The following is a 26,668-nucleotide window of genomic DNA, read 5'->3' on the forward strand; positions in this document are numbered from 1 at the left end:
AGCCTCAAAACCAGCATCTCATTCTGCAGTCTGCTGAAAGACAATTTTGTATTATATCTAAACCAGGGGTGCCTAAAAGGTCGATCGCAATCGACCTGTATATCTCAAAGGCAACACGAGTCGATCGCAGAGCCCATCCCGGGCTCCGCGATAAGACTCGCATTGCCTTTGCGTTCTCCCTTGTTACCTGACACAACAGGCCAGCAGCGACTACAGAAGCGACGGGCACTCCAGCCTTCCCCCATGTCAATTCTAACATCGGAGAGGAAGTTCTGGGCCAGCCAATCGCTGCCTGGCTAGCTTGGAACTTCCTATTCGACCCGGAACTTCCTGTTCAATGTCAGAATTGACGTCAGGAAGAAGGCTGCTGGCCTGTTGCTGCATCGGAAAATGAAGAACTCAGTGGCAACGGCGGCGGCGGCTTGGAGGCCTGTTCCCAGATGTTGGTGGTGGCTTGTGGAGAAAGAAAGGGGAGACAGGAAGGTAGAACAAGGAGACAGAAAAACAGGCAGGGAGACAGAAAGAAAAAAGGGGGTGTCTGCTGCCAGAAGAATGCTGGGCTGTATAAAGAGAGGCGTAGCCAGTAGAAGGAAGAAGGTGTTGATGCCCCTGTACATGTCATTGGTAAGGCCCCACTTGGAGTATTGTGTTCAGTTTTGGAGACCGTATCTGGTGAAGGATGTAAGAAGACTTGAAGCGGTCCAGAGGAAGGCGAAGAAAATGATAGGAGGCTTGCACCAGAAGACGTATGAGGAGAGACTGGAAGCCCTGAATATGTATACCCTAGAGGAAAGGAGGGACAGGGGAGATATGATTCAGACATTCAAATACATAAGCATATAAGCACATAAGCAGTGCCTCCGCTGTGTCAGACCAGAGGTCCATCATGCCCAGCAGTCCCCACACGCGGAGGCCCATCAGGTCCAGGACCTGTGTAGTAGTCCTCTATCCGTACTCTTCTATCCCCTTTTCTTCAGAAAGTTGCCCAATCCCTTCTTGAACCCCTTCACCAGATCAGACTTTAGGTCCATCTATTCCGGCGACCCGCACACGCGGAGGCCAAGCCAGGTGCTCCCAGATGGAGACCCTGATTACCCATATCCCTCAATGTGATTTGCAAGGAGGTGTGCATCCAACTTACACTTGAAACCCAGAATGGTAGTCTCCGTCACCACCTCCTCTGGGAGAGCATTCCAAGCATCCATCACTTGCTGTGTGAAACAGAACTTCCTGACATTTATCCTGAGCCTGCTGCCTCTCAGCCTCAGTCCATGACCTCGTCTGTGTCACTTTTGATAATGTGAATAACGATGTTTCTTGCTCAATTTTATCGAATCCAATCAGTATTTTAAAAGTCTCAATCATATCTCCTCGCAGTCTCCTCCTCTCAAGGGTGAACAGTCCCAGTCCTTCGAGGCGTTCTTTGTAGCTCAAATTTTCCATACCTTTTACTAGCTTCGTGGCTCGCCTCTGCACCCTTTCCAGCAGGGTTATATCCTTTTTTAGGTATGGAGACCAGTGCTGGACACAGTATTTCAAGTGTGGTCTGACCATTGCTCTGTAAAGCGGCATTATAACGGCCGCCGATCTACTTTAAGGGTATTAACGTAGAACAAAATCTTTTCCAGAGAAAGGAAAATGGTAAACCAGAGGACATAATTTGAGGTTGAGGGGTGATAGATTCAAGAGCAATGTTAGGAAATTCTACTTTACAGAGAGGGTGGTAGATGCCTGGAATGCGCTCCCGAGAGAGGTGGTGGAGAGGAAAACGGTGACTGAGTTCAAAGAAGCGTGGGATGAATACAGAGGATCTAGAATCAGAAAATAATATTAAATATTGAACTAAAGCCAGTACTGGGCAGACTTGCACGGTCTGTGTATGGCCGTTTGGGGGAGGATGGGCTGGAGAGGGCTTCAATGGCTGGGAGGGTTTAAGATGGGCTGGAGTAGGTTTTAGCGGAGATTTCAGCAGTTGGAACCCAAGCACAGTACCGGGTACAGCTTTGGATTCTTGTCCAGAAATAGCTAAGAAGAAAAAATTTAAAAAATTTAAATTGAATCAGGTTGGGCAGACTGGATGGACCATTCGGGTCTTTATCTGCCGTCATCTACTATGTTACAGAGAGAAAGAAAGACAGAGAGAGAAAGAAAATAAAAAAGGGGGCAGGGAGACAGAAAGACAGAGAGAAAAAGAAAGAAAGAAAGAAAGAAAGGGAGGGGGGCAGGGAGAGAGGAAGAAAAAGTTGGACTTATGAAAGGACAAGAGATGTTTGTTGGGGAATGGAATGGGGTCTGGAGGAGATGAAGCATGCAGGAGGCAGAAAGAAGGGAAGAAATACTGGATGTACAGTCAGAAGAAGAATGTGCAACCAGAGACTCATGAAATCACCAGACAACAAAGGTAGGAAAAATGATTTTATTTTCAATCTAGTGATCAAAATGTGTCCGTTTTGAGAATTTATATCTGCTGTCTATATTTTGCACTATGGCCCCCTTTTACTAAATTGCAATAGTAGATTTTAGCGCAAGGAGCCTATGAGCGTCGAGAGCAGCACGGGGCATTCAGCGCAGATCCCTGTGCTAAAAATCGCTATCGCAGTTTAGTAAAAAGGGAAGGGGTATATTTGTCTATTTTTGTATAGTTGTTACTGAGGTGACATTGCATATTTTAAAGTCATCTGCCTTGACCTCTTTGAAAAAAAACCCCAAATATAAATGATAATTAACATTTTCTATGCATACAGTATGTGCTTTGTGTTTTTTTAAATTTTATTGTTGGTAGATTATTTTGACTTGGTCATTTTGAAAGTAATTTGCAAGCCAAAAAAGTGTGGGCACCCCTGATCTAAACTATGACCAAGGAAAACAAAACAAATAAAACAAACTTGATTAATCATATACTGTATATATTACATATATACACCCATGCATCTATGTATGTATATATAGACATACCGCCATACAATTTTTGTTTAATTTAAAATAAAACAGGATGCTCTAATGTTTGCCATTTCTTTGGATATGTAGATCAAAGGTTTAAAAGGCCAATACAGCAATTTCAACTAGTTGCTTCCATGGCTGCTGTGGAGTGATTTTCCTATTCCAGAGACTATTAGCATGCATTACTCTGTGGCTATCAAAGGTCATTGACACCAGTTCCTTCTAATGGCTTTTCCTGTGTCCTTATCAACCCAGTACAAAACGTGTCTCACCCTCTGCCTTTCCCTATGATCTCAGCACAATGTTTACAGCAATCTAACCTCACCAGGCACCAATAGGTCAGCCAAGCCAGGAGACAGCGTGATATGCCAGGAGAGAAGATGGGACAATCTGCTAAGTGTCAAAGATGAAGTAAAAGTTACTAAAGATTTAGAGTGGAAACTTTCCACATTATGAAAGAAAAGAAAGTCTAAATGGAAGCAGTTGAAACAGTCTCAGGTCATCAAGGAGGCAAACACTGACAAGTTGAAAAGTGCACAATTTGAGCCTTTCACAAACACATATTTTGTTGAGGGAGTAAATGGTCTGGGCTGGAGGTGGTGAAACAGTGTATGGGGTTTTAAAAGTATCAGGAAAGCTCAATGACTGAATAGACAAGGACAAAGTAAAGGGAATAGGTGAGTGCAAGGGGAGGTTATGGACTGCAATGGTTGAATGAATAGGAAAATCAAATTAATGTGGGGTGGGGGGGAGTAGTGGTGGTAGATTGTGTAATGGGATGTGTGCATAAACAGACTATTGTCTGAATCACTGGGGATTGCACAGTAAAAGACAGAGAGTGGCTGAATATACAGTATGACTAATGGGAAAGAGGGGAATCAGCCCTTTCCGCCACCTATTACTGCTAATATTTATAATTTCCATAGCACTGAAAGGCATACGCAGAGCTGTACTTCTCTTACCTCCTCTTCCACCTGCTTCTTCCCCCCCCCCCAGTTTAAACATAGGGCCTGGTCTTCAGCTAGCATGATAATTAGAATAAGTTAAATACTGGATGCAGCCTTGAACTTATTCACTATATTTAGTGCTGCTATATATTTAAATGACTAAATCCCATATACTGTATGTGCAATGAAGTGACCACGCTAGTGCTATATGTTTAAGTTTAGGTCAATTCAAGAAAGCATGGGATAGGTACTGCGGATGGGCAGACTGGATGGGCCATTTGGCCTTTATCTGCCTTCATGTTTCTATATACTGACTGAATATCATAGCTGTCCAGCTAATTTCACAGCCTAACCCTGCTCCACCCTTTTTTCATCCCTTTCCTATATGAATACTATTGGTCGTTCAGACAGATTTTCAGCTCAATACTATCTATATAAGGGCTTAAAATACACAAATAGGGAACTTTTGTCCACCAGAGATCATACAACTTCTTTTGCACATTGGCCCAATAGAAAACAGCAGCAGAAAAGACCAGGAAAAAACACAAACACTTAATCAGAGCAGAGAAAAGAAGCCTAAAAACATGCGAATAGCCTCACTGGGTCAGACCAATGGCCCATCCAGCCCAGCAGCCCATCCAAGTCACCAGCAACTGGCAAAAACCCAAATAGCATTTGCCATTAGGTGTTATTTGCTGAACTACACCTTCTAGTTTTTAAAGCCCTTGATGCAGCCTTTATAAGGATGAAACATGTTTTTTTAAATATTTATGTATTGTTTTACTGGTTATTAAATTATTTATGTAAGAATCTTGGACTTCTGCTCTGATCTACTGTTTGTATTTTAACCTGGATCGGCTGTCTGTTTCTTCGAAGCAGAAAGACCATGAATCCCATCAAATTAACAGAAAAGTCTCTACAGTCACTCTCTACACCTCTTCCCTTGGTGCCCTATTCTACTCCCATGGCTTCCAGTATCACCTATATGCTGATGTCTGCCAGATCTACCACTTTACACCTTAAATTTCATCTAAAGACCAAGAAAAAGTCTGCCTGTTTGACTGCCATTGCTATCTGGATGTCCTGCCATCATCTGAAACTAAACATATCCAAGACCGAACTGCTCCTCTTTCCTCCTAAACCCTCTGCTGCTCCTCCTCCATCTTAGTAAATAATACTGTCATCGTTCCAGTCTGCTCGGCTTGCAACCTTGGAGTTGTCTTCAATAGACTTCTCTTTTTCTAAGCAAATCCAACAAACTGCTAAGGCCTGTTGCTTCTATCTCTACTGAAGCTGGAAAAACCCGAAAAGATGGGATCTGCAACACTCAAAAAACAAAAAAACTCCCAAGCCCCAAGGCGAAAACTGTGATCAGGGGTAGAGACCGCCCACAAGGAGAATAGAGGAACTGAAATGTTCCGCTAAAGATAACCTAAGAAAATATAACTTAGAATTATGTGAACCTTTTGGTGTAAGCCAGTGACAGCCGTTGCCTCCGTTCGGAGGTGGCTGTGTGACTGAGGGCTCTCTACATAATTCTAAGTTATATTTTCTTAGGTTATCTTTAGCGGAACATTTCAGTTCCTCTATTCTCCTTGTGGGCGGTCTCTACCCCTGATCACAGTTTTCGCCTTGGGGCTTGGGAGTTTTTTTGCTTCTATCTCTACAACATTATCAAAATTTGTCCCTTCCTCTCTGAGCACACTACCCAGACCCTTGTCTGCACTCTCATAACCTCAAACTTAGATTACTGTAATCTACTTTTAAGTGGTCTCCCACAGTGCCAACTCTCCCCCTTGCAATCTGTGCACCAGGCCCTGCACACTCTTGATGATGCCACTATTTTTGGACCGAGTCAAATGGCTAGTTTATGCTCTGCAATAAGAGCACTGTTGCTCACCTTTAACATGTTTTTCCAAAGACAGGAGGATTGATCAGACACACAAGTGGGTGACACTATCACATATCATCTGGATGAAATAGCTGTCCCAGAGTCCAGAACCTATTGCTAAGTTTGAGCATGTTTAGATCTTCCCACATGCAGCAATTTTACATTACATTAGAGATTTCTATTCCGCCATAAAAACTTCTACTAAAAAAAGAATTGCTAATCTTAAATATTCTTTAATCCTAAATGTTATTCATATAAATACACACAATCAATATATTAAACATATAAGCACAGTATACCAATTCATCACATAATAAATCATCAAAATACTCCTTTAAAAAACAGTCAATCCATAACTATGGAAAAATAAAGGAGTACTTATCTTCTCTAGAATTGTCATTTCATCCTGGGCTCGGCTGCAGATTTTAAAGTGCTCAGTGCTCCCAAACAAAAACATAAGTGAAAAAAATCAACATCCCAAAAACTTCCACTTCTAAAAAAATCACTGTCCAAGTTCATCAGTTCAACAATCCATATTCAATGGTATAAACACTCGATGCAATTCATAGTATCAGATATCATAGACTTCCTCAGACTAATTTTACTCACCCATATCCCTCTATGCCTCTCGTAAGGAGATGTGCATCTAGTTTGCTTTTAAATCCTAGAACGGGGGATTCCGCAATAACCTCCTCTGGGAGAGCATTCCAGGTGTCCACCACTCGTTGCGTGAAGCAGAACTTCCTGATATTTGTCCTGGACTTGTCCCCCTTTAGCTTCAGTCCATGTCCTCTTGTCCATGTCACATTAGACATTGTAAATAATTTTTTTCCTGCTCTATTATGTCGATTCCTTTCAGTATTTTGAAAGTCTCGATCATATCCCCTCACAGTCTCCTTTTTTCAAGGGAGAACAATCCCAGTCTCTTAAGTTGTTCCTCGTATTCCAAGTTCTCCTTATCTTTTTTTAGCTTCGTTGCTCATCTCTATACCCTCTCCAGCAGTTTTATATCCTTCTTTAGGTTGGGAGACCAATATTGGACACAGTATTCCAAGTGTGGTCTGACCATTGCCCTATAAAGCGGCATTATAACTTTCTCCAATTTACTCGTGATTCCTTTCTTTATCATGCCTAACATTCTATTTGCTTTCCTTGCCGCTGCTGCGCATTGTGCCGACAGTTTCAGGGTCCTATCTATCAGTACACCCAGGTCCTTTTCTTGTTCGCTCTTACCCAGAGTTGCACCTGACATTCTATACTCGTGTTCCTTGTTCTTTCTGCCTAAATGCATTACTTTGCACTTTTCCACATTAAACTTCATCTGCCATTTCTCTACCCATTTCTCTAACTGACACAAGTCACTCTGGAGTTCCTTGCTATCTTTCTGCGATCTGATTGCCCGGTATAGCTTTGTGTTGTCTGCAAACTTGATGATCTCACTTGATGTTCCTTCTTCTAGGTCATTGATGAAAATATTAAATAAGATGGGCCCAAGTATCGAACCTTGGGGCACACCGCTAGTCACTTTCTTCCAGTCTGAGAACTTCCCATTTATGCCCACTCTCTGCTTTCTGTTCTCCAGCCATTTGCCTATCCATCTTAGTATATCTCCCTCTATTCCATGGCTTTGTAGTTTCCTAGGAACTCTAAATCACCTTTTATTTTAATGTCCTTTAATATTAATTTTTTGGAAATCCATATGGAGCAAGATAAATCTTATTCTTGAAGTTCCCATTCCATTAACATAACGAATAAGAACCCTCTTAAAAAAACATAAGGACAAACTCCTTTTGATAATGACGGATATGGTTCTACAAAAGATAACTAGAAACTGGAAGCAATGTGATAAGATTAAATTGTCCATTTTGGTGGGAAACACTATGTATGTACTATAGATTTGAAAAAATTCTAGCAGAACATAAGGGCGTTACCTGGAAATTTAAAGAAATCTGGGGTCCATTAGATGATTTTGTAACACACGTTCAAGGTAAATGAAGTTATCATAAATTAATCTATTTTACCAGATCTGATACTACATAGCTCAAGAATTAAGCAACTTTTAGGGAAATACAACAATGGCTCTTCCATTTAAAAAAACCAACAAAAAACAGGATCAAGTCAGAGGGCGAGTCCCAAACTTAGGAATATTCATGTTTTTATATATATATATCAAGTGAGAGGACGAGTCCCAAACTTAGGAATATTCATGTTTATATATATATATATCAAGTCAGAGGGCGAGTCCCAAACTTAGGAATATTCATGTTTTTATATATATATATATTTTGTTGTTGTTGTTTAATTTTTTTTTTAAAATTTATATTATATCTATTTATTTATTAATTAATTATTGCAGCCAAGAATTGCTAGCTTACAGAGAAAGATTGACAGTACAGCTTGACCAAATGCATTGCCCTTACAGGAGATTTGTCTAAGCAGTTGTGTGAGGTAAAGTTAAGAAGTAAAAACTAGGTTGCTGCTTTACAAATAGTAACCAAAGAAGAAGACGTCAAGAAAGCCATGGTAATAGCTCTGATCTGATGAGCCTTGACTTGACTCCAGAGTGGATACTCTGGAGAAAACATGAGAAGAGATCTCCAAAAATCAGAAGAATGGTCAACAGTCTGGCAGTTAAAATTTAATACAAAGAGGTGCAGATTGATGAACTTGGGTTGCAGAAATCCGAAGTAGATGTAAAAGATAGGAGGCAAGAAGTTGATGAGCATAGTTCAGGAGAGGAGCCACAGGGTGATAATATCTGAGGATCTCAAGGTGATGAAACAATGTGACTAGTCAGTGGCCATGGCCAGAAGGATGCTAGGCTGCATAGAGATGGGCATAATCAGAAGAAGAAAGGAGGTGTTGATATCCCTGTACAAGTCATCAGTGACATCTCACTTGGAGTATTATGTTCAGTTTTGGAGCCCGTATCTTGCTATGATTGTAAAAAGACTTGAAGCGGTTCAGAGAAAAGCAATGAAAATGATATGTGGTCTGCACCACAAGAAGTTTGAGGAGAGAATTGAGGACCTGAAAATGTACCTATACCATAGACGAAAGAAGAAATAGGGGCAATATGATAGAGACGTTCAAATATTTGAAAGGTATTTATCTACAAACAAACCATTTGTTTAAATAAAATAAATAAATAAATTTTCAGAGGTGGAATGGTGATCACTAGAGAACATGAACTGAGATTGCAGGGAGGTTGACTGAAGACTGAAGTCAGGAAGTACTTTTTCACAGAGAGGGAAGTAGCTACCTGGATGGATTCCTAAGGTAGTGGTGTAGATGAAAACAGTAACAGAATTCAAAAATACATGGGATAAACATAAAGGAATTCTTTATGGGAAGAGAATGGAATCAAACAAACTTAGCAGTGTTTAAATGGCAACTCCAGTAATTGAGAAGCAAAGTCAGTTCCAAGCAGTTTCTACAGTCAGTGCCCTGGACTTAATTGGATGGCTAAAGTGAGGCTTAAGATGACAGTATCAGTAGTTGAAGAACAAGGCCAGTACCAGGCAGTTTCCCATGGTCTGTGCCCTAAAAATGGCAAGTACAAATCAAGATTCAATACGCATATATAGTAACATAAAATTTTACTTTCATGCTGCAATACACCATGAAGTTCAATGCGGTTAACAGGAATTAAGTAGAAGACCATACATGAGAGGTCAGGATACAAGTACAAATAACACAGGATCATGACAAGGTCAGAGTCAAACACAATTATGGTATGGTAATATGAGAAGAACTCAAGTAGGTGACCAGCTTTCGAATACCGGTGCAGATAGATATGGAGACCCAAAAGAAGGTAGCGAGAGAGGTGAGGGAGGAGGGAGCAGGTAGTAAGAGTTGAATGAGTCTGTGCCCAGAGTTTTTTCCATTGACTTGAGGAGTGTGTGAGACACGCAAAAAAGGCACAGGGTTTAATGTTCTAATAGGAATTTGTTGAACAAGTATGTTTTCAATCCTCACCTGAAATGCATGTATGACGAAGAAGACCTTATAATGGGAAGTAGTTCCTGACTGAGATGAGCTGCTTGATAGGATAGTAGTTTTGTCGCATAAGCTTTTTTAGGTTTTCCTTGCAGGGAGAGGTAGGCGAAAATGGAGTTGAAGTGCAAAAGTCAGAGGGGAGGGGGGGTTTAAACTCAAATACTTCTGTTATGTAGTTTGGTAAGAGGCCATAAAGAGCCTTTTACATGAAGCAACCCAGTTTGAATAGTGATCAGGTCTCGATTGGGAGACAGTGCAGTTGCTTGAAGTAAGGTGTCAGTTTTCCTTAAGATGAAGATAAGGCGCACAGCTGTGTGCTGAATCGTCCAAAGTCTGCTAAGTGTTATACCATATGCTATAAATAAATATTGTTTGGGCAGACTGGATGGACTCTACAGGTCTTTATCTACCATCATCTAATATTTAAAGAGCACCTGCTTATCTATAACATAACTGGATGCCAGCTAGACTTCTTTTGGTAACTCATATATAATTCTATGGGGGGGAGGTCAAAGGAAACAAAGCTGAGTAGATTTCCTGATGGATTCAGTTCTTTTGCATTAGCAGGTGATGGCACAGTTGCTACAAAGTATGGAGGGCTTTCTTGTGTGAATTCCTCTGAGGCTTTGGACAAAATTTGGGAAGTACTATTTCACTAATATGAAATGTGTTACTACCTTGGATAAAAACTTGATATGAGTTTGGAGCACCACAATGTTCTGATGAAACTGCGTCTTGGTTCCCAGGTTAATAGTGCTTGAAGTTTACATGAGGATTTCATTATAGAAGTTGGAACCGCATTAAGGTCCGAAGGGCACAGGGGGCTTCTTAACTGGTGGTACTGAAGGATCCCTAGCTAGCTGACATAGCTGGGTCACGGTGTAGATGAAGAAATTCCATTTTAGATCAGTGGGTCATAATTAGTACAAAGAACAACCTGTGACTCCATTTTATTGCTCTGAGAAATCACGTATGCATGCAGGCCTGTTCTATGTATCTGTCTTAGTGCCAGGCACGGCTAGGAGGCAACAGGATGCTGCTGTATAGATTATAGGATGGATTTATGGTTTTGTTTTTCTCTCTGCTGTTACCTTTTGGTCAGAGCTGGTTAGACTGGTTTGGACTGGTTAGGACCCTATATAACTTTGGTGTCCGAGATCCTCAGGGTCTTCTGTTTATGCAGCCAGTTCTGCCCAGAAGTCCAGCATATATGCTTGTTTAATAAAAGCCTTTTTAAATCTCTTCAGTCTCTGGCTCAAGTCTCTGCACTACTAACGGAGGGCCTTATCCTAAAAGGTACCTTCATTTGGCGCCCGAACAGGGACTTGATCTACAGACTTGAACCTGTTTGGCACGATCGTCTCCCTCGGAGGATTTCAAACCTTGCCTCCTACGAGACCCGTAATAGCCGGCATTAGCCTGATGGTTGATCAGGAACGGTTTCTCGTCGAAGACAACGGATTGCACCTCGAGAAGGAACGAATCGGTGGAGATTTCTGGCTCCTGGTTTTGTTGTGCCGGTACCGGACCTGTCTTGGTAAGTGAGAAGTTGATTCCTTCTCTATCCTGTCTCTACCTCTTCTGTCTAGTAACTTCTTAATCCGTTGTGAAGCACAGAGAGGTATATAGGATTCTGGTTTCTGGAAATTGGAACTTTTGTTGGGTGCATATATAGATTGTATAATATGGGTCAGAGCACCACCGACCCCCTTCAGATCATGCTTAAATATTTTACAACTGCCTTTTCTGGCGATTATGGCGACCCTAAGATTTTTTATTGTTTTCTTCATCCTTATTTTTATTGTTGTCAAAGGCTTAGTATTTGGAATTTAATCAACTTTTTGTCATACTTGTCAAATTAATAAAACAAAAGCTCTGGGGACACCTGACAAGACACAGAGAACGAGAAATTGGTGATGTTGAGAAATTACCCGGGGAGATGGAAATAGCATTTAGGTTGGAAACCTGGGAAAGGTTGGTAAAGCAAGCCAGCATGATTGTTTTGCCGAAAGTTGCAGACAGGATAGTGTAAGTTGCTTAACAGGGTAAAATGCATGTGGATCAAGACAGAATTAAGAATGTGAGTTCGCACTGATGAACGAGAATAAGGACTGTGATTTTAGATATATGTTGCGTGCAGTGGATTTGTTACAGACAGTGAGTAATTTAAAGAAAGTTGAGCCAGATAGTTTACGTGTTCTCGCAGTTGTCAAAGTGTGTCTGCTGGTAATAAAAAAAAAAAAAAAAAAAAAAGCAACCGTTTGTCAGACATGTGGGGTTTGTGTTTGGCACATCCCTGCCTTTGTATCCCAGTGTTGGGGGATTTAAAGTACAAGACTAACAATGATAGAGGTTAAGTATCCATATTTTTCTGAAAATTGAAATATTTGCTAAACATGGGCTTGATAATTCAAGTTCAAGTTTTATTATTATTTGATGAATCGCCTATACAAACATTCTAAGCGCTGAACAAAAAAAAAAAAAAAAAAACATTTTAGAGGACAAACAATTTTAAGACACAAGTACAAAGTTAAATAACAAAGTTTTTAAGAGTTTTATAAAAGAGATAAGATCTTTTTCTTTTCTGATGTACAGTAGCAGTGCATTCCACGTTTGTGGCGCTGTAACAGAAAACATGTCATTTCTTCTTGTACCCACAATTTTTAAGGAAGGGACAGTTAATAAGTCTTGTGATGATGATCGTAGAGAACGAGGGGCATAATAAGGAATGATCATTCTAGACATGAATTGAGGCTCATTGAAAGCTAGAACTTTAAAAACCAAGAATAATATCTTAAAAGTAATTCGGTGGCTAATAGGTAGCCAATGGGACTTAATCAATAGCGGTGTAATGTGGTAAACTTTTTTTTCCTTTATGAATGAGTTTTATTGATAACGGATGGATTGAGATTACTTCTTTTGTGCTAACAGTCTCCCTTGCTTTCCCGTATTGTGTCTTTATCCTGGTGTTCTTTATGAATTCTTTCTTCCCATGCATGTTTGTATAAAGTGTTATTATCAATCAGATTCTAAATACAATTGGAAATAGAAATTCCTTTCAAATAAACTTGGTAGCTCAAACTCCAGAGGAAGGGGGTAGTTATTATGTAAGGACAGTGCAGACTAAAGTAGCTACATCTAGTCTGCAGCAGTGCCCACTCCTCAGAGTGTAGCGGGACCCAGGTGGCAGACAAGGGTTCCAGGTCTGCCTGCAGGGAACATGGCTAAGTGACCTCAGGGGTGGTGTCACGTTAAAATGTCTCTTCTTTGTCTTCGCAGTCATACATACAGAGCTGTTCTGGACCTGTTACAATGAGCCTTTTTCTACCCAGAGAAGGAGGACAATGTTCTGCTTTCAGTAACCTTGAAATGACCTTGCACTTAACATTTAACATGTTTCTTTTTTTTTCCCTTTGAATTGACATTGCCATACTTCAGAATACCTCTATATTTAACATTGTACACTGTATCTTACTTTACCTAGTAAGTTTTGCTTATTTTTCAAGATTGAAGCACACCCTAGCAGTTGCGTCCCTGTCTGCCTTATGAATGTAATTGGCAGGGCACCAAGCCAGAGTGATAACATTCTTACGTTTTCTCTTTCGGACGTTCCAGTAACCATTTAGATGCCTTTTATGATTATGTGATTATTATGCCATGTGTTATATCGCACTTTACTTTGCCACTGTGTGCACACAATTATGATTCGTGCTATGATGGATGTTTGTTTTTGTATCACTGTGCATTTCTCTGCAGATCTAAGTTCAGCTCTGAATCCTTGCCAGCTGGAAGAAAAGTTCCATGCCTTTTCTGTTTTCTATGTTTGTTTATGCCCTTTAATCTTTGTGTTGTCTATCTGTTTGGTTTGTGGGGTACCCCGGGGAAACCAACTATACCATTGGCCATTTTTGGAGATTTTTCTCTCCCTTTTTGCATTTTTGTTTTTTTCCTATCTAAATTGCCTTTCTAGCTGTTCACGCCCACGCTGCCCTCTGGCGCCAGCGCTCCTTCCTCACCTCCTCTGGATCCCCTATCCAACACCACCAACTCATCCTGGACCTTTTGGATGCTATCCTGCTACCCTCCAAAGTTTCTATCATGCACTGCTGGGCCCACCGTCGCCTCCGTGATTTCATCAGCCGCGGTAATGCCTTGGCTGACCGCTCGGCTCGCCAGGCGGCCCTCCAAGGTCCGCCCACACCCCCTCTTCTGTTATCCCTTTCCTCCCCTCAACCTTTCCTTCATTCCCTTTCCCCTCAGTACACTGACCCCGAGCGCAAGTGGGCCACACAGCAATCTGGCCATTGCACCCTCCCATCTGGATGGATTACTATACCTTCCTCCCACACATCCACCCCCCTCCTGTACGTCCCTCAACTCCTGGCCCTCACTGTTGTCCAGCGTGCACACGATTTTTCTCATGCCGGTAACCCAGCCCTCCGCACTCTTCTCCGACAGAATTTCTATATCCCGAATCTCTCTCAACTCATCTCCCATGTTCTGCTCCGCTGTGTCATTTGCCTCCGACACAACCCCTCTTCTGTCAGACCCCCCGTTCCTGGTCACCAGCCTATCAGTTCACACCCCATGCAAGTCCTCTCTACAGATTTTACCCACTTGCCCCCCTCCCATGGGTTCCGTTACCTCCTGGTTTTCATTGATTCCCACACTGGGTGGCCAGAGGCCTACCCAGTGCGCACAGAGAAAAGTAGGGAAATAGTAAAGGCTTTACTCCATGACATCATCCCTCGCTATGGCCTGCCCCTAGTGATTGGCAGCGATAATGGCCCCGCCTACATATCACAAGTCACACAAGCAGTCTCTCGGGCTCTGCAAATCACCTGGAAATTACATACGGCCTATCACCCCAGAGCTCTGGCCAAGTTGAACGCATCAACAGAACTATTAAAACCCTCCTCGGCAAAGCGGCAGAAGAAAGCCGCCTGCCATGGCCCAAACTGATCCCTTCTGTTCTATTTCGCATCCGCTGTACCCCAGGTAAACGCAATCAGTTGTCCCCATTTGAGCTCATGTATGGCCGACCCCCGCCAATAGTCAGTCTAGACCCTGAGTCTCTTGAACAGATAGAGAACACTATCACAGACGCAGAGATAAAGCAGCTAGGAAAGACCATTATGAAATTATAGAACTGGGTCATTTCTAGAGCCCCGCTGCCAATTACAACCCCTGTTCACCTCTACAAACCTGGGGATCAAGTGTGGCTAAAAGTATGGAAGAAAGAACCGCTGAAACCCCTTTGGGCAGGGCCTTTCACTGTCTTACTTGCTTCCCCCACAGCTGTCAAATTGTCCCGCCACGAGTCTTGGATTCACTACAGCCGTGTGAAGCCCGCTGCTGAGTAAAAGGGCCTACTGACCTTCAACTGAAAATCACGTGGCTGCCCCACACTCTGGAAGAGTAATCACGCAAGTCTGATCTGGAGATCTGACAAGATATTTAATATGAACTCTGTTGTATATTTACTGCTTGTGATTTACGTCTTGCCAACATTGTCCATGTCCCCTACCCCTCCCACGCCTGGGTGTGCCCCTTGTGTGGCACTAGTGGACAATGGGGGCAAAACGGAAAATGTTATTAGATTTCAAACTAATTATGAGTGTAAGGGTCAACTAGTGACCCCTGTATGTATATAAAACAAGGTTGAATATTCTATATGTAATAATGGAGATTCACAGATCTGTTTCGACCCCAAAGCAACTAATAGGGATACTTGGATAGAGGTCAGGTCAGTCTGGGATCAGGGCCCCCTGATTCAACAAACCCTGGTCACTAATCCCCATGTCCCAGCCTCAGTCCTCTTTGATGCTTGCCATGCCATGGACAAGAACCCCACCTTCCTTGGACGTTGTGGTGCCCTAGCATGGAGGAGGGAATATATGCACAATGATAAATACATGTGCCTGGCGGGACAGAAGCCGTCCCACTGTGAAGGGTCTTCCGAACACTACTACTGTAACTACTGGAAATGTGTATCTTGGGCTACTTGGGGTATGACCCGACTACCCACCACCCGAGCCATATTATCCAAAGTGGTGACTACCTCTGACTGTGGCCTCCAGAACTGTAACCCACTTAACTTCACTATCCTACAGCCGTTTAAATGGAACCTCGATGATAGCCTCCGGAAAGCTCGCTATCTTGTGGGCCTACAGATATATGGTAAGGGCACCCAGCTGGCCTCTGAAAAACTCCATTCTGGCAAAACACTGCATACAGCGTCTCGGACCATCCTTTACCACTCGTGTTGGACACCTGCAGTGCCAATCCTTATGGACTAAAAATAGCACCTCTCAGCCCGGTTGGACTTATTGGACCGGAGATCCTAAGTTAAAAATACCCAGACGATGGAATACTACTGGCAATGCTACCACATTAAATGTCTACCTCAACCTGCCTGCTTCTGCCCCTTGGGCTGCACCGGAAGGATACTACTGGATCTGTGGGAAAATGGCGTACCCCACTCTACCCTCAAATTGGACTGGCACTTGTTTTCTGGGCACTATCAAACCAGCCTTCTTCCTCCTCCCATTATCCGAAGGAGAACATCTGGCTGTCCCAGTATTCGATCAACGGGCCCGTTCTGAAAGAAGTTTGGAAATTGGTAAATGGGATGACACTTGGCCCCCGGAGCGCATCATTGCTGTCTACGGTCCTGCTACTTGGGCTGATGATGGTATGTTTGGGTACCGGACCCCAATCTACATGCTTAACCGCTTCATACGACTGCAGGCGGTTTTAGAAGTTATCACCAATGAAACAGCTAGGGCCCTGGGAGCCCTGGCCAAAGTGAACACTATGATGCGTACCGCCATCTATCAGAACCGACTGGCCTTAGATTATCTATTGGCCGCTGAAGGAGGGGTATGTGGAAAATTCAATCTCTCCAACTGCTGTCTACAACTAGATGATGAAGGATTTGTGGTTGAAGAGGTCATAGACAAGATTACCAGATTAGCTCACGTTCCTGTCCAGACTTGGAAGGGTTTTTCTACTGATATGTTTGGACTCAACTCACTGACTGATTGGGCCTCCAAACCGGGACTCTTTAAAGCCCTCACCATAATTTTCCTGGTATTCTCTGTCATATTTTGTGTTCTTCCTTGCCTGTTACCATGTTTATTGAAAACCCTTAACCGTACTATTAGGACTACGATTGACAAAAGTACCACCGCCCTAGTCCTGGCCCTTTCCTCCTATCACCCAGTCCCCACCTCTGATACAGATGGCCCTGACCTCCCGTAACCCAGCTAGTCAGCTAGCCTACAGAAGAAAAGTTGGGAATGAAGGATCCCTAGCTAGCTGACATAGCTGGGTCACGGTGTAGATGAAGAAATTCCATTTTAGATCAGTGGGTCATAATTAGTACAAAGAACAACCTGTGACTCCATTTTATTGCTCTGAGAAATCACGTATGCATGCAGGCCTGTTCTATGTATCTGTCTTAGTGCCAGGCACGGCTAGGAGGCAACAGGATGCTGCTGTATAGATTATAGGATGGATTTATGGTTTTGTTTTTCTCTCTGCTGTTACCTTTTGGTCAGAGCTGGTTAGACTGGTTTGGACTGGTTAGGACCCTATATAACTTTGGTGTCCGAGATCCTCAGGGTCTTCTGTTTATGCAGCCAGTTCTGCCCAGAAGTCCAGCATATATGCTTGTTTAATAAAAGCCTTTTTAAATCTCTTCAGTCTCTGGCTCAAGTCTCTGCACTACTAACGGAGGGCCTTATCCTAAAAGGTACCTTCAGTACAAAATGGTATACTAAGATGCCAGTGTGTTGTAAGTGGAGAGAACACAGAGATGCAATGTGATACAGGGCTTTTGGCATTCTACATCATGTTTTGAAATAAAAATATTCCTTTTATTTTTCTCTATAACAAATAAATGGTTTCCTATAAGATAATAAAACTTGGCTCCAAATAGACCTATATAAAGCTATAAAATAATCATGCAACATATAAGTAGCATGATAAATATTCTTTGCAAACTTCACATAATAAAGATACTTCAAAACACTGCATAAGCAAATAAAAATGATAAATGTAAACACTCAGAACATTATGCTCAAAATCGATCTGCACATAAAAAATTGCCAAATTTATGCTATTTCAACTGACAATTTAAAATGTCTTTGTGCAATCCTAAAATACAGAAGTGTATTGAAGTAGGGAGAGAAAGGCTAGAGATTTATGCCAATGAACTAGTAATGAAACCAGACTTACCACATGGGGCTTGTGTTTATATACTGTTTGAAGGGTAGTGCCCAAATTCACAATATAATAAACATTTTAAAAAATATCTTAACTAATAAAAGCTCTTAACTAAAAAGCACAGTTACTTACCGTAACAGGTATTATCCAGGGACAGCAGGCAGATATTTTCGCTGATGGAGCCCCAGTACGGACACTTCAAGAGCTTGAAAAGGTTCTTGATGCCCACACCGTGAATGCCTTCCCGCCCGACGTAGGCGCGCGGTCCCTCAGTTAAGATAAGCCAGCTAAGAAGCCAACCCAGGGAGGTGGGTGGGTTGTGAGACTATCTGCCTGCTGTCCCTGGATAACACCTGTTACGGTACGTAACTGTGCTTTATTCCAGGAAAAGCAGGTAGCATATTCTCACTGATGGGTGGCCTCCAAGCTAACAGAGATGGGAATGTGGGAGTTGGCCAAAGAAATACAATTGGAAAACATAATGGCCAAAGTGCCCATCCCGTTTGGAGAAAAAACCAGACAATGAAAGAATGAATTGAGGACCAGGTGGCAGCTGTACAGAGTTCCTCAGTAATGTTACTATAAGGAAAAACAACAAAAGCTGCCAGAACTCAAACTTAGGGACTGGGACACGATATCCCTGTGCTGTGTTGGTGTTTGTTTGTTTTTTATGTAGAATGAACCTATCAATGAAAGAAAAGAAGAAACTGACAAAAAGTCAATAAACTACGAGAGCGGGAAGGCAGCGAAATAAAAAATTTTCAACAGTCATTGAAATGCGACTTCTTAGCTCCGCAGAAACTAAGAAACTGAGGGACCATGCGCCTACGTCGGGCGGGAAGGCACTCGAGCAAGCGCGGTGCAGACGTCAATAATTTTTTCAAGTTCTTGAAGTGTCCATACCGGGGCTCCGTCGGTGACGTCACCCATCAGTGAGAATATGCTGCTTGCTTGTCCTGGGATAAAGTAAAGAATGACACGGGGACAAATTTTTCACCATTTCTGTGGGAACTAATTTTCCCATCCCTTCCTTGGAAGTGCTTTTCCTATCCCTGCCTCATTCCTGCAAGCTCCATCCTCATCTGCACAAGCCTCAAATACTTTAAAATCATAAGTGTTCAAGGCTTGTGCAATTAAGGCAGAGCTTACAGGAATGGGGCAGGGAGAGGGACAAAACTCATGGGGACGGGACGGGGAAACTGAGTCACTGCGGGGACAGGGACAAATTTGTCCCCATGTCACTCTCTACTATAAAGTAAAGAAAGAGAACTGTTTAAAAATAGTCCATCATGACCCACCTGCCAGAAATCGCTGTTCCTGGCCATCAGTTGCAGTAACAAGTTCAGAGAGTAATTCTCAAATTAACCGCTGTCTGACCTCTTGTTCACTTTCTTTCCCTATCTGCCCTTCCTGAGAAAGTTTAGCATTTCCTGGAAAAGTCTCTTGCCTTGTTTGATATTTTTTTTTTGTTTTGCCTTGGCTGCTCAAATCAAGATTTACAGGTGCCTAGACCCAGTCTACAAGACCATGACCGAGAGCTGACCTCCTGGTACAATATGCGAACTCCTGCCCTGCTGATAAGCCTGGAAGATAGGAACAGAAGTTCTTAAATAATTCCTCTGGGAATTCAGAAGCAGTATGGCCATAAAATGGAGGTGACTCAAAGGTCGATGTCACTAAAAATAATAAAATATTGCACTGTTTATTCTATGTGTGTGTCCTTATCTGTGGGGCCAAAAGTTCAAATTAGGCTATTGGGAATGGCAAGTTTTGACGACAACTTTTTAGGGTGAAAGGGTATGAGGGAGATATTATTATCAGTTTTGCCTGATGCCTTCTGATGATGTAGTTAGTACTTTACCAACAGTTCAAATCAGAGTTCCAGACATCAAAAATATATTTGTATTAAAATACCCTAGTTAGTACAGAGACATCTCTGATTGCATTTGCAGTAAAATTATAGCCTTACTCCAGGCATAAATTTTCTCCCCAAATTAAAATAATGCATAAAAGGACAAAGAAAATTCAACTGTATAATATTAAATATTTCATCTGTAAACAAACTGATCTCATCCACACGAGACCATTAACACAGTCAACTGGAAGCTTTCCTTCATTTCAATGCTCTGTTTAGCATGCAAACACCCATAAAATAAGGTTCACCCTGTGACTGGTGCCCTATAGGTCACACAGTAGCAGAGACGAGATTCCAGAGGAAACTTCATGACTTCCAGCCCAGAATCCTATTTCAGCACCGAACACAACTGTGATCTGAAACCCAGCAGACAAGCCCACTATTAAATCCTTATTGTAAAAGAAAAAAAATGACTACACACATGCCAGGAAATGAAAATAAAAGCATTTGTTTGCACAGGCAACATTTTGCAGTGAAAAGAACTAGAACTCAGACTCCAGACACAGCAGGTTCTAATTATGCACACAGATTTGTATTTCCGGATCAGGTGCCATGTACCCACCATAAAGGTAATATAAAAAAGGATAAAAACAGAAGCCTTATCACCATTAATTAAAATAAATAAATAACTTGCACACAGGCAAAGTATAGAATTGCCCCAGATATCAAGTCATCATTAAGCAATCTTGTAAGTATAGAATGAAAGGTATAGCAACACACACACACACACACATACAGTCAACAACATTATACACAAAATACCAATTAAATAGAGAAGAAATCATTATCACCACCAATATTAATGTTATAAGATTATACAAGTCACTAAGGAGAGGGTGAATCTTGCTTCTCAGTACCATTCAGTGTTTGAAACGTCGCATCTCCAAGATGTGTGAAGGTCATGTTTATCCTAACTACTATGTCCACTATGAATCCACTTGTTTCTCTTCCCCCTCCAACCCCTAGGTTGTATGACAGCAATTTCAAATATTGTAATATACTATGGTTAAAAGACTGACAGAACTCTGTTCTTCACCAGTTCCAAGATTTTGCAGTAAACTAAAGCCTTCATTTTAGAAGCCCTAGTCATGAAAGGCACATGTAAAACTATCTCATACACATGCATGTATCTTATGTACTTGTTAAAACCAATTTTAGAAAGCCGATTTTTATCCATGCATATCTGCATTACTGTAAGTCCACAGGGGCATGGTGTGAGTGGGACTAGGATTTACACATGCATTGTGAATTTCAAATAAGTGAAACAAGTATACGACCTGACAGATAAACTTCGAGACTTGCACTGCACTGCAAGCTGCAAGATGGAAGTTGAAACAGTTTACAAGGAGATCCTCTACCTTAAAAAGCCTGGAACCTTGACTCCCTGTGTCTTCTGACTGCTTCTCAGGTCTACCAATCCAGTCAGAGACCTCCATCCCTCCTGGAAACTGCACTAGGGAATCCATTCCAAATGATTTTTAGATAAATCGAGAGGTATTGAAGCAGAAATAAAACTTTTTTAAAAAGATCGTTGACAATCCAAGATGGCCGCCACCAGCAAATTTGCATCAAAAACGGCAAAAATAAACAAAACCCTAAAATAATAAAAGTGACTTGGGGTCTGGGGGGGAGGGACCTGAACCCTATCCTCAGAAACTGAAAAAAATGACTTTAAAAGCATTCAGCAAGCCACTCCTGAAATTCCTATAGGAAATAATGGAGGTTTACTCACAGTTATGCAATGTCAGACTGTCAGCAGCTTTAAACAGCATTAGAAGGAAGGAAAAGGATTTTCTGCCTCAGAAACAGCTCCAAATGGACCAGACTTGAAATCTTCGGTCTGCCAGACGGCAGACACTGACTGTGATTCCCCCACCCTCCCCGGATCCTCATCCACGCAGTCAGAGGTGGGAAAAGCAGCCTGCACCTCGAAACCCAGGGGTTTCGCTCCATATGCACACAACCTGTGCTTAAAACCTGTGATAAGGTCGGCGGGCAAGCGAACTCCCAGAGGAAGGAATCCCAAGTCAAAGAAGGGTGGCACACAGCAGGCTGGCTTCACAGATCCACCAGAATTCCTCCAACAGTGGACCACCAGAAGGGGTCTCAAGGCACTGAAGCCACCGAATAAAATGAACTGTAAGCGATAAAAATAAGAAAAGAAGCAGAACAACTGCAAAAGACTTCTGCACAGATTGTTGCAGAAATTGAAACTGGATATGTTTCTAGCTCTCAGTCTAAGGGGGTGGAGCATGTGCTCAGAAAAGTGTTGGACTTCTGCAACTACCAGATTGCGGGTTGAGATTTAACACCTAGCATATGGAATCCGGAAGGGACGTCCAGAATGTCCATTAAGATCTGCAGGATGAGCAGTTACCATATATACTCAAATATAAACCAAATTTCTGGGTCTCGGTTTATATTCAAGTTTTCTCCCTCTGTCGCCAAATCCTCCTTCTCCCCCCGAACCACATCTGCCCACTGGCCGGCAGCTAGTGTTCCCTCCCAAGCATGAGTAACCATCCCCTTCCAGGCCTACTGTGACTTCCTGGTGGTCTAGCAGCACATTGGGGCAGAAGCGATTCCCACTTGCTCATGTCCATTCTTTCTCTGCATCAAAAATGGCTGCCGAGACTTCCAGGAGCAGTGGTTATATGTGACAAGCTTAGAGAAAGTTCTCTTTACTTGTCACCTTTCTATCATTTTTGCCCTTGTGAATCTAACATATTTCCTTCTAATAATTATTTCTTTTTGCTTATGTGTTTGTGTATATAAAATGTATAGATAGCCAAAGAAATACAACCAAATGTACAAAGAAAATGGCTAAAGAAAGTTTCTTTTGACTAGCTAAATAGAGCTTCGATTTCATGCATGCACCTAAAATGAAACTTGTTTGGGGGGAGCAGGATTGATACTAGAGCTAGTTTAAAAGTTTGAGATGGCCTTATACTGTGTGTCTATACAGTGTTGTATATATCGGTTAGCACTACAGAAATTTTAACTATTAATAGCATTAGTAGCAAGATCAAAAGGGGAGTGTGTGGCGCAGTGGTTAAAGCTACAGCTCTCAGCACCCTGGGGTTGTGGGTTCAGACCCACGCTGCTCCTTGTGACCCTGGGCAAGTCACTTAATCCCCCCATTGCCCCATTTATATTAGCTAGATTGTAAGCCCACCAGGACAGAAAGGGAAAAATGCTTGAGTACCTGAATAAATCCATGTAAACCATTCTGAGCTTCCTTGGGAGAATGGTATAGAAAATTAAATAAATAAAAACAGGGTATCATGATAAAATGAAAGCATACGTTGTCTGCTGGAATACTGTGATCAATTATTTTATAACTTTGGGATGATCATTTAAGTATTCATGAATATTTTCCCTGCTCTTGATAAGATACAGGTTCTCTTTCATTAGGTGTCTCATTTACAGCAGTGTATTGCAAGATGCTGGGGAGAAGGAGAAATGCTGGTGCTGGCTGACTGCCTGCAAGACGTGCCTCTCATGGCGAGAGGCATATCCTGTAGGCAAACAGCTGGCACCAGTGTCTCTACTTCTCTCCGCACGTCTTCATTACCTGCACCCCTCACTGGCAGCTCAAGGCCCGTCTGGAGGGCCTTTACACATGCTTGGACGTCGATGTGATGACATCATGCATGCGTGTGATATCATCACGTCGACATCACATACTTCTGGGATACCTCGAGCCGCAGCCATTACATTTAGTGTGCCACCGCTCGACAAAGTTTGCAGGACACTGATTTACATGATCAGGTCAACTTTATCAATACAATTACTACTGTGGAACTCCATTCTGAGAGCATCAAACGAAAGCTGACTCACCAGAACAGAATATATATGCAAACATCGGTAGACAGGGGAGAAATCAACCAAGTCTTGAGCTCCTGGCACCTATCAAAAATATCAGAAAACAGAGAGAAAACTGATCACAAACTGCACCAAATGACAGCCCATAAATCATATAATTATGCATGATTGTATTTAAAATTTTATATGGAGATGTCCCAGAATATATGAAGTCAATGATACAGTTATTATTAAAAGGCAATAAATATAGTCTTCAAAATTAAATGATGTTAAGTTTTCCTAGTTTGACAAAATTAATAAATAAAAGCTTTCTTCGGTGTTCCTCTGTGCTTTGGATATTGTATATGGTTATAGCTGCAGGTTGTGCTGACACTCTCTTTGTAGATAGACAGGGGTCAGCTTGTTGTAAGATAATATTTTATGATTCTTTGCTTTGTACAACTTGTCTGTATCTTGCCTTGTTAACATTTATATTTGTATTACATTTGTATTTTATTAAATCAATAAAAATCTTTGAACTGGATCTGTATCATATCAAGGAATCAATATCTGGAACTTGTTGCCTTTCCCTATTTGAGGAATGCATGATTATAGCACTTTTAGAAAGACTGTAAAGACCTTTTTATTTTATAAGTTTCTGACTATTAAAGGTTAATTCCTTACAATTAAGGATTTAAATTACATTGGGATAAAGAATTAATATATATTACCAAAAGTACCATATATACTTGAATATAAGTCGATCCGATTATAAGTCGAGACCCCCATTTCCCCCCCAAAAGGAGGAAAAATTGTTCACTTAAATATAAGACGGGGGGGCTTATATTCAAGTGCCATATCCTGCTAGGCTCTGCACCAAGTGTCCTTTCCCTCATGCCCTCCCCTGTCAGGCTCTGCATTCAGCCCCCCTCCCTGCCAGGTTCTGCACCCAGCCCCTTTCCTTCCCTGCCCTGCAAAGCTCTGCAACTAGCAACCTTCCCTCCCTGCCCTACCAGGCTATGCAGCCAGCCCTCCTCCCTACCAGGCTCTGCACTCTGTCCCACTTTCTCTTTCACCTGGTGGTCTAGTGGTAGGCTGGGACAGGAGAGATCCCTCCCATCTTCTGTCCCAGCTGATACTACTAATAATTTATTTTTACCCCCTGCATACCTTTTCTATTATCCCTAGTGGCCCAGCGGTGCACCTCCTTCCAGGCTTGGGGTTCACAGGTATGCAGGAGCGAGCTTCTCAAGCTGCGCCGGTCGCTGAATGGCTGCCGCCAGTTCTCACGGGACTCACAGGACCCGACGTCATATTATTAGTAGTATCAGTCGGGCCGAGACGAGAGGGATCCCTCCATCCTGGCCTATCAGAGGCCTGCATCAAGTCCAGGAGGGGGGTTGAGTGATGACTCGAAAATAGGATGAGATCCCCATTTTTGGGCCCAAACATCTCGTCCTATATTTGAGTATATATGGTATAATGAATAAGCAATAGTATATTGCAAGGGATACTCCAAATCATTTGGTGATAGCACTCTCTTTATGCCTCATGCACCAAAGACAACAGAGCCTGAAATAAAAGCCCAACCTGATATTTTTATTATATTTCCTTTCAGCTTCTGAAAGGTATAATATTTCAGCACTGTCTTCTCAAGCAAACTTGCATTTACCATATATACTCAAATATAAACAGAGATTTTTTTGGGCCAAAAAAAGGCCCAAAAATGAGGGTCTCAGTTTATATTCAGGTCAGTGCTGACCCACCCCCCCCCCCCTCAAACCTGTTGCAGGTCTTTGTTGGGCCTGTCATGAGACCTGGTGGTATAGCTGTAGGCCAGGACAGGAGGGATCCCTTCAGTCTCCTGTCCCTGCGACTTTACTAACTTTTACCTCCCTCCCTCTCCCCAGTGTACCTTTTAAATCCCTGATGGTCCAGTGGTGGGCCGGGACAGCAGGAATCCCTCCCGCCCTTGTCCCAGCCAATTCTAAGAATTTTTATCTTCCTCCCACCTCCCCCACGAACCTTTAGACTCCTTGGTGGTCCAGTGATGAACACACAGGAGCAACCTTCCTTCACTCCTGCCTGTGCAGAGACGCTAGCTGATTGGTTGCAATGAACTCGCGGCAGCCAATCAGCTAGCGGCTCTGCACGGGTAGAGTGAAGGAAGGTTGCTCCTGCCAAGGTTCACCACTGGACCACCAGAAATTCTATAGGTATGCAGGGGGACGTGGGAGGGAGGTAAAAATTCTTAGAATCAGCTGGGACAGGAAGTGGGAGGGATCCCTGCTGTCCCGACACTAGAACTTACAGCAGGCCTGGTGGAGGCCTGCAAGACATTGGGAGGGAGGGTAGATAGGGTACAGAACCTGGTAGGGCAGGGCAGGGAAGGAGGAAGAACAGGGTGCAGAACCTGGCAAGACAGAGCAAGGCAAGGCACTGTACCTGAATATTAACTCCCCCTGGTTTATATTTGAATCAACCTTTTTTCTTTCTTTATTGGGGGAAAAAAGGTTACCTCGGTTTATATTCGGGTCAGTTTATATTCGAGTATATACAGTATATGTAAGTTCAACTAAGAATTTTTAAAAAAGACACTGCGCCTGTAATGTTGAAAATGTGAAAATAGCCACAACAAAACTTCAAAAGGATTTATCAAATTCAGAACAATGTTCTCAATCAATTAAAAATATATGAACATAATTATCTGAGCAAACATTATTATATCATCTACTAATCTTGCTATATAGACCCACTAAGGAAGTAATTTGGTTATATTTGATTATCTGCTAAAAGAGAATACTTAAAATATTACTGATAAAGGCACCCTGAAATTTACTTATCAGACCACTGGGGAAATGCTTCAAAATGTTGGACAATATATCTAATATATACATAAACACATTTCATAGTGTAAGGTGTAAGATAAACTGCTCATACTTC

General features: G+C 42.2%; 1 protein-coding gene across 9 annotated transcripts in view; it reads right to left on the reverse strand.

Moving 5' to 3' along the window:
• The window catches only part of EXOC6B (exocyst complex component 6B), a 920,925-nt gene that overhangs the window by 471,747 nt on the left and 422,510 nt on the right, over positions 1 to 26,668 (reverse strand). For all 9 annotated transcript variants that reach the window (XR_004540231.1, XM_033953524.1, XM_033953543.1 and 6 more), the window contains one exon: positions 23,762 to 23,830. Coding sequence is in view for 8 of the 9 variants with exons in the window: in XM_033953524.1 (XP_033809415.1) it covers positions 23,762 to 23,830 (69 nt within the window). In the remaining variant the exon portion in view is untranslated. The remainder of the gene's footprint in view (positions 1 to 23,761; positions 23,831 to 26,668) is intronic.

Source organism: Geotrypetes seraphini, chromosome 1 (genome assembly GCF_902459505.1).
Source record: "Geotrypetes seraphini chromosome 1, aGeoSer1.1, whole genome shotgun sequence".
NCBI lineage: Eukaryota > Metazoa > Chordata > Amphibia > Gymnophiona > Dermophiidae > Geotrypetes > Geotrypetes seraphini.